Raw genomic sequence first — 9,200 nt, forward strand, 5'->3', positions numbered from 1 at the left:
TTAATTTAAAAAATTATAATAATAAAATTTTAATTTTAACATTTATGACATACTATCAAGTTAAAGGTAGTGGATAGTCACGACGTTTTATTTTAAAATATTTCTTATAAAATTTTACATATTTAGGTATAAATGATGTAAGTACCATATCTTATTCTCCGACAACTTCGGCGGGTAGTTGCACATTTCACCACTACAGAGTTTAAGCGGTAAATTTGAACATGGAAAGCATGTGAAGTGTTTCTATAAAGAAATAACTTTTCATCGATTTCGTTGGTGAAAAATGCAGTTGATAGGCGCCTTATGGAGCAGTATTTAACTTCATAGGTATTCGAGCGTCAAAAGCGGAAAGCGTATTTGTTTTACATAGTAGCGTGCTAAAGGGTAGTAAAGTACTAATGGTAACGTTCAAAGATACTTATTGGCAACGCAAAGTGGTTTGCTCGTGATAAAAATGATGTGCTTTGATTTCAAATGCTACTAAATCAATTGGATAATAAAACAAACAGGTATGTAAAATCATTTATTTATCATCCACTTTTCTTTTTTTATAACATTCTACATGATGATGTGCAATTTTATACGCGATGGTACCTGGACGCAACAAGCTGCTCGATAGGGCTCTGAAGTATGATTTAACCACTGATTCATCGGATTCTTCAGGGTATATATAGGCATCTAGGACATAGCAGAGCATATCATCAGGGCAGTCAAGTGCCCTTAAACATCCAGCATACTCTGACCATAAAAGTTTTCTCCATTTCACATTATGCCGCTGTGCTAGTGGCACTAAAACACAAGCAGCAAATGTATGGTCACCGTAACTCACAGACTGAAACTGTTCCAAGAGTTGCGTATAAAAATCTTGAAAATTATTTAATCCCATCAGTTCTTTATCAAAATCAAACTTTGTGCCATTTTTGAATAGTATCTGTGTACATTTTGTCAGCAATATTTTGATTTTTGCATCTAAAAATAATGAATTATCACATAAAAATACACACATTAGTCGACAGAATCTATCGGTCAGACCTATGTCATTGAGTAAATCTGGGAAACATAATTCATTGAAAACTATCCATTCTAGACTGCTTCTAATGATGGTCTCCTTTTCTGTGGCTATTTTTTGTGCAACCTTCTTCGCGTGTTCACCAACCACACTAGGGTCAGGTTTCTCTTGACTCTTACTATACAGAGAAAGTATGGGTAGGTATATCCAATCACGTGGGAGTATGGGTTCTTGCCACTTTTTAAAAGCAACAAATGGACCAGCGTCAACATAGTTTATATTGCACACTTTACTATAACACAACTTTATATCTTGTATATTTGTCAATGCTTTTGAAAATCCATCTGCTTCAGACAACGATACAAGATTAAACAAGCGTTCAGCGGTAAACCATTTATCATTGAAAATGATATTATTAAACAGAAATTCTAATTCAAATCTCTTATCTGTTCTTAGTATATAACACAATTTGCTAGCTACGGCATAGACCAAGTCCTTAAGAGATTCAGGAATGTCCGACTGAATTGCAAGATTAACCAAACTAAATACAAAATCGCTTTCCATCCTGGTGAACCAATTGTTTATTAAAGTTGGTGCTTTTTCAGCTAGTTTTCTCAAATATGGAAGGGTTTGCTCTAAAAATGATAATGATATTTGTTTGTCATTTAATACAACTAATAATTTGAACAATGATGATAAACATGGTATTGGAGATGCCACATACAATATAGGAAGCACTTTTTGTTGTGAATCAATCACGGATGAACCCAATGATGTTAAATTTTTAGTCAAATGTAAATCTTTATCATCAATCCCAGATAATAGATTAGAACTTGTTATCAAATTGTTCATTATCATATTAAATCCTTGAGATTTACTTAATTTTAAAAGTGTCTCATTTAGTATTTGGATGGAGATATTTTCATTAATGATTACAGTCTCAAAGCAGTTCAAGATGGAGCATACTAATCTCAAATGGCCACAAGTATAATTATCAAAATGAGACATTTGGGAGAGCCATTTCTGCATTCCTTCTTTCAGTAAGGGATATATTTGTGCCTTATATTCTAAATTTACACCACATCTTATTAAACCATCAATAAATTGTAAAACTACAGCAGCATGGGAAGCTGATAAAATTGAAGAATTCATATAGATACTTGTACCTTGAACATGTTTGTACAATGTTGTGATTATTATTGGACATAAAGATACAGCATTTTCTAAGCCTAGCTTAAATTGAAGCAAGTTAGACAATATGCAATAAGCCTCTATTTGAACTTTAAGTCCATAAGTCCCATCTACTCCAGAACTCACATATTCAGACATTATTGAAAATACATCATACTTTGACAGAAGTCTCTCTCCAACATCTCTTGAAGTTAAAGAAATAACCCTTAACAATTTCAGTGCAGCAAGTATAGGTTTTCCATTATAAACAATTGATGGATCAAACATAAAGTTTATACTTGTTCTTGGTACAAAATATTTAAATATTGCATCCATCAAATGATCCATGTTCACAATTTTTCTTGCTGTATCCACAGAATCTCTAGCTAATCTTGTTAAAATTTGCAAGGAATATTGTACACAATTAAATGATGGTTTAATATGCTTCAATATGTAGTATACCCTCTGCAAGATTTCTGTTCTTAACACAGCAGCAATGATATCTATCTCAGCCAAATGAAAATCCTTTAACTCTGATTCTTTTGACTCAATTTCTTCTATTTCTGACCGATCATGTTCTAAACAGGGTTGGTAGGTACCTTCTCTGAAACCTATTAAAGCATCTAAAGATGCTTCATCTATTCTATTGAAAAGTAAATTTCTCATTGCTTTTAAAGCTGGCTCCAAGATAATAACTTTGTTTTCATCCATAGCTATTCTTATAACAAAGAACAGTTTACTTAGAGGTAACTCAATGATATTTTTATAGATTCCAGCATTATAATACTGCAGAATACCAGCAAGAGTATTGAGGGACACTACTCTTTGCTGTGTTATAGTAGACCGTGACAGTTCAAGTAATTCAGTCAGAGAATACCCTGGTCTATGTGGCTCTTCACCATGATGAAATAATGTTTTTGTTTTCTCAGTATATTCAATTGTGTAGGGCAATAAATACCCCTTGAAATCAAACCTTGCTTCATATGGTTCATCTGTTTTTAACTTGTTTTCTTCCATACCTTTAATCCATTCTAACTTATCTTTTTCCAAGCTTTCAAAGTGTAACCATCTATCTACATGTGGGTGGGAAAGTACATCATTTTCCCACAAACTATCATTATCAACTCTGGATTCTGTTGTTTCTATGCATTCCATTGTCTCTTCTTTTACTTCTAATCTTGGTTTGTCAGACATTTTATTATCATTTATAGGTTCTTTATTTCGTTTTTTTCTTATAAATTCAATGATTTGTGGATCTAGACTAGCCATTATTTTCTCTTTCTCTTCTAAAATTTCCTTTTCTGACATTTTGTTTAAAATATTAACATTCTCGCTATGAATACTGTCTGCATCTTGGTTGGTTATTATGTAGCTATGATTTGGAAGATTTAAGCCTTGATTTATAAATGTACTTGAAGAAGAACTCAAATCTGTTTCCATTTGTTCAATGTTATTTTGTTTTTCTTTTTGGATGCACTGTGTGTGTATGCTCTTTTTGCTAGGTTTAATAGTAGGATCCCGTTTAGTGACAATGGGAAAGCCTTGCGATGGCATAGGCTTGAAATTTAAATCAACAGGAACATCAATATTCTTTTCTTGAATATCACCTAACACAGAAGGTATTGGTTTCGGATAGTATACTTTGTCATCATCATATTCGGAGGCTTTATGTGGTGTTGAATCAGATACATTCTTTTCTAGAATATCACCAAGCACACTTGCACCTGTATCTTCGACGCGTGGACGTTTTTCTGAATGATTAGTAAGGCCTTTGGATTGTGCATATTTCGACGGCTTCCTAAGCCCAGATGGAGTTTCTTTACTCCGTTTTGTGGTCTGATGTTCGGTACGACGCAAATTAACTACTTGTGCTGAAGGTTGTAAGCTTTGATTCTTACTTTTTTCTTTAAGAAATTCCTCCTGCATTCGGAGGATATCTTCTTCGTCGTCGCCAGGTTTGGGTCGCCTTATCATCTTAATAGACCTTTTATTTTTATAAAACGTTTAGGACAGTAAGCTTAATGGAATTGAATATGAACGTACACATTACACAATGTTTTGGTTTTTGAGGTTTTAGTTTGACATATGACAATGCGTCTTTGACAGACCAATTGTCAGTTGAATTGATAACATATTCGCTAACCTAAGATTCGTTCATATTCCGCTGGTCGTGGGAGAGGATCGAAAAAAAAAGAAAAAATATAAAATATTACGATTATGTACCGAAAAATTAGAACTGTGTGTCTTAATTTACATCACTATTATTAATTATGTAGGTTTGTCCAATACGGTTCATACTTCATAGGATAATTTGGTCTGAAAAGTCCTTAAAAATATACTAGGTTCTAGGTAGGTGCCTACCAAAAGTCTAACTCACTCAGACCTTGTAAAGTTGTACTTATTATTCTGTGCTAGTAGACAGCCAGTTGACATTTGCTAACGTCAATAACACGTGCGTAATTTTAGTACTATATTTACTTTACTTTATGGAAAAATCTTTAATACCTAATCAAAAGAAAACATACGCTAAAATGCCTAAAGTAAAAAATTTGGAGAAGCTCAAGCATCCTAACAGTAGAAAAATGATGTCCTTAGCAAAGAAAATGAACAAAGAAGAGAAGAAAAACAACAACAAACTTGGAACTCATATAAAGCAGAACTTGATTGGCGAAAAGATTCTTTGGTTTAAAGAGAGGATTCCAGAAGGTTGCGTGATATTAAGTAAAGGGGAAACGCTTGAGCTAATTGAAACTTATTTAGCGCGGTTCGACGAAGAATTAGAACAAATAGCTTTGAAAAATTCGGTTGGTCAACGAAAAAATCGGCAACACGCGAGTAGAGAAGACGTTATTAATATAACGAAAAAGCGGGAAAGAGATGAATTCGAAACCTGTGGCCTGGAAATGCCAGATTTAATGGATGTTCATCAGATGGAAGTTTTGCGAAACTGGAATGGAGAGCTGAGGTTTTTGCAGCATTTTAAGTTAAAAAGAATAGCAAAAAAACACTTACAGTAGATTTTATAAGTGTAACATAAATTATTGTATATGTTTTAAATTTTTTTATTCTCCTGTTGTTGGACGCTGAAGAAAAAATGTATTCATATATCTTTGACTAAGACAAAATTTATTGTACTTGTATGATGAGCTAAAGATTTGTATTTGCATTCATACGCAATTTTGAAATACAGATAAATAAATTAAGAGTCATTTATTAATGAAACACAATTAATTTGAACATATTTATATATATTTACAATTTAACCTAATTCAATATAAGGAATTACATGAAAAAACCGAGCATAAAATCAACTATACAGGTGAAAATATTGAGGTTTATGCCCAATTAGGATATGTTACAAATAAGAATTTCATCAGTCATTATCACAAATTCTTCACACAGGTAACTGGGATAATACATACATTGATATCATTTTTATTGCTTATAATGTAATTTTTCATAATAATTATGAAAATTCTTTGAAATCACGAAGACCTATGACATAAGGTCACAAGTTTTATAAAATTTTCTAGTTTTATAAAAAAAAAATGCCATTTAAATTTGATCAAGATTACAAGAGTAAGTTAAGAATTTGTATATCACTTCACATAAGTATCTTCCAAGGTCAAGTATCAAATCAAAATAGGTAGAATTAATTTTGGAAATTGTACAAAAAATATCTGCCATGTAGTCAACACAATCTCTCACTTCAGATAATTCAATAATATTTAGAAAAAATCATAAAGCTACACAACAAAGGTCTTAAACTACCTACATACATTTTAATTAAAGAAATTCTTCAAAATATATAGGTAATGAAAACATTATTCATTTAATTTTACTGTTAAATACCATAATAATCATGCAATATTATCAACACAGCTATTAATTAGTTAAATTATTATTATTGCCGCTATTCATTACATTGAATCACTGTCACACAGATAGACAATTGCCAATTATTATGATACAACTTCTCAACAAAGGTATTTGTTTGGCTTGTCAAGATAAATCTCAAAATATTTATTTTAAAGATTCAACAAACCATTTTCAAATCCATTCATTAAACATAATTCTGTACATAGAAGCAAAATTTTATTTGCTATTATGTATAAAATAATGTAATTAGAGTATGGACTGCTTCTAATAATATTAGCTACTCTAAGGCTTCTTTATATACAATGCTGACGTCAATAAAGTTAGGTATATTGTTTAAATGTATTTATAAATTTCTTATATAATCAAAATTTTCCACGCAAACTATGTACTTGTTAAAAATATAAGATTTTTGCGTATTTTATATTCATTATCATAATTTTTTAGAAACATTCAAATAAATTAAGCAACACAACATTACGACTAGCGTATCATATAGGGGCAAAGCAATTTTTTATAAATAAAACTTTCGAGTTTGAATTAAATATTATTAAATACACAAATGATAAAGGATATGGCCAAATTGATATATCAGCATACATAATAGATAAATGAAAAAAGCATTAAAAAAATCACACTTTCTTATCAGTAGTGCATTTTATGCAGTTTTATTTCAAATCGCATTTTAATTTCTGAATACAAGTTGCTGATGGTCTGAGATTCATACTTGGCCATCAAATCACATTACAATATGGACAATGTGTTAAATATTAGAGATCAATTAATTTAGGACTACATTAATGCAATTGCAATATTTTTGAGATGTCACTTATAATAATATGAAAGAAAGGGTACAAAAAATCACAACACATTTAGATGAAAAGCAGTACAGCTATTTACAATAAATTATAACACTAACTAGGCACTTTTAGTAAGTGTAAAATGTAAAAATATTCATTTTTTACACAAATATAGATGTTTTTTTCAATTTATCATGTCCATGTTTGATAAATGCAATATACATCATAATTCTTTTTTTTTGCATTTTATCGCAATAGAAAACCTGTATATTCCATTATAAGAAACATGCTAGTCATTCTATAGGCAAATAGTAGAGAGCAAATCACATACATCAGTCATTCCTTTCATTACAAATTTTTGATTTTACATCCCCATAAAATTTGATTCAAGTAAATAATGGTAAGTGGTAGAAATCGTAGCCTCTTTGTCCTCGGGCAGCTAGCCAGATGTAGACAACATGATACGCACCAGGTACGAAACAAATCATTCCAGCTACAAAAAATACAGCACCTTGGAGACCATTTTCGGGTTCGGCTACAGCAAATGCACCCATGCCGAGAAGGCCTACTCCCACTACAAGGAGTATGACAGCTGCAAACACTGTTTTCCAGTTTTCTCTGACTTTAGGGTGGTTCCAGCAGTAGACGGACTGAGAAGCTTCCACATATTCATGTATGAGTGAGTCTGAGTCACGGGATGTGGTGTCGTCAGCACATTTGTATGTTCTGGAATAATCAAAATGTAGTAATTTGATATATGTTACATACATTATGTATGCAAATTGTTCATTTATTATGTAAATATATCTAAAAGCATTATATTTATAATGATCAGGTACAATATTATGCTAATAATTTAATTAACAAAAAAAATCTATATTGATATTATTTTTATGTTTTTATTGCCTTATTATAATAACTTTGTGTTTCTATAGGTAACTTTTATTAAACTATTGCCAATAAATGCTTTTCTTTGAAAACATACATGTTTACCTTAAATGACTTACAAAACTATTCAAATCTTGCACATTTTGATTTATCATTTTCCAAATGTAAAGTTAAAATTAAAACCCGTAAAATACTCCTTCACTACACATAGAAATTAACAATGTGACCATTTTCATGTGAAAACATTTTTTAAACTATTGTAGTGTTGACAGTGATAATCATTTTATGCTCTCTAAATCAATATTAGCTTTATATCTTTACTTTGATAAGTAATTTTCAACAGACTAAATTGCAAAATGATGTAAGCATACCATGTATGATTCAGTTGCATATTTTAAACAAGCTCAATCATGCATTCCATATATAGCACCATGTTTATTATTCAGAGCCATACATTTTTATTGAATGTTATAAGGGAAGCAGTAACAATACTATATAAAACTATAGATTTTGTAATACTTTTTTTTTAATGTTTAACTTGTCTCAGATAATACAATGAAATATAACAACTACAATAAAATTAGCTTATATTATTTTTAAAGGTGTTGCAATATCAATTAAGATTTTTGGATTTCAAGGTTAATGTTTATTTACATTCACTGATAAGATACCATGTAATTATTGTCCTGTAAATTGTACAGTTATAGGTTTACAACCTCAGAGTCATTAGCAAATCCTGAACGTAATTAGAGCAATATTGACAAGTAAATTAGTTAAACGGAACGCGAATAACGGCTAATGTATTCTAGTTCATACGCCTTTGCCCCACTAAAGAAAATGACTCACAAAAGGTCATGATCACAAAGATTCAAAATGAAAAACGCATATGAATATCGTCTTTTATGTATTAAAACTGCTTTAATGATGTGTGAAAAACGGACAAACGTTACCTGGATAAGCCTGAATCACCTCCATTCTTAAATTTGTTGTGTATAGGAGATCTATCAACCGTCGAACCGTATACTTTAATGGCCTCATCAGTCTCTTCTTCAAACGCGTCGTCGATTGAAAATCGTTTTTCACTGTTACCGAATGGTCTCGTCATATTTGCTTATTTCTAATTTATTGGAGATGTAAAATAAACATCATACAATTTTGCGTTACGTTTCGCTTCAGACAAAACGAAAACACAGCTGTCAGATTGTCATATCAACATGCGCCATATTGATTAATGATTAATATCGATGCACATTCCAATAGACGTATAGAAATTACTTCTACTCGTTCAAATTCTATATGCACATAAGGTATGAAAACAAATAATATTTTTACACATTCAAGTTGAAAAAGATTTCATCAGAATTATTGTTAAATTTCACTTGTTATGGATATATTTATTATACGATTATCTCGAGCTGCTTTTTAAACCATGACATATGTCAAAAGCACATGGGATA

General features: G+C 31.0%; 3 protein-coding genes across 3 annotated transcripts; 1 reads left to right on the plus strand and 2 right to left on the minus strand.

The window, feature by feature from the left end:
• Positions 1–494: 494 nt before the first annotated feature.
• LOC119833482 (RNA polymerase II-associated protein 1) lies at positions 495–4,277 on the minus strand. Its single transcript, XM_038357506.1, has one exon. The coding sequence runs from the start codon at positions 4,151–4,153 to the stop codon at positions 524–526; it is 3,630 nt and encodes a 1,209-aa protein (XP_038213434.1). The 5' UTR covers positions 4,154–4,277; the 3' UTR covers positions 495–523.
• A 311-nt stretch (positions 4,278–4,588) lies between these two features.
• LOC119833553 (translation machinery-associated protein 16 homolog) lies at positions 4,589–5,379 on the plus strand. Its single transcript, XM_038357615.1, has one exon. It carries the CDS (start codon positions 4,666–4,668, stop codon positions 5,194–5,196), a length of 531 nt encoding a protein of 176 aa, XP_038213543.1. The 5' UTR covers positions 4,589–4,665; the 3' UTR covers positions 5,197–5,379.
• Positions 5,380–5,417: 38 nt separating this feature from the next.
• Positions 5,418–9,122, minus strand: LOC119833562 (transmembrane protein 134). The gene is made up of 2 exons (XM_038357627.1): positions 8,694–9,122; positions 5,418–7,581 (listed from the first exon to the last, which is right to left on the minus strand). The coding sequence occupies exons 1-2, from the start codon at positions 8,846–8,848 to the stop codon at positions 7,242–7,244; spliced, it is 495 nt and encodes a 164-aa protein (XP_038213555.1). The 5' UTR covers positions 8,849–9,122; the 3' UTR covers positions 5,418–7,241.
• Between the last annotated feature and the right edge of the window lie 78 nt (positions 9,123–9,200).

This window comes from Zerene cesonia, chromosome 2, assembly GCF_012273895.1.
Source record: "Zerene cesonia ecotype Mississippi chromosome 2, Zerene_cesonia_1.1, whole genome shotgun sequence".
Lineage (NCBI taxonomy): Eukaryota > Metazoa > Arthropoda > Insecta > Lepidoptera > Pieridae > Zerene > Zerene cesonia.

Coding starts and splice junctions, on each gene's coding strand:
- LOC119833482 (XM_038357506.1), bottom strand. CDS start 4,153: ATGATAAGGCGACCCAAACCTGGCGACGACGAAGAAGATATCCTCCGA.
- LOC119833553 (XM_038357615.1), top strand. CDS start 4,666: ATGGAAAAATCTTTAATACCTAATCAAAAGAAAACATACGCTAAAATG.
- LOC119833562 (XM_038357627.1), bottom strand. CDS start 8,848: ATGACGAGACCATTCGGTAACAGTGAAAAACGATTTTCAATCGACGAC. Junction 7,582..8,693: donor GGTGATTCAGGCTTATCCAG/GTAACGTTTGTC, acceptor TGATTATTCCAG/AACATACAAATGTGCTGACG.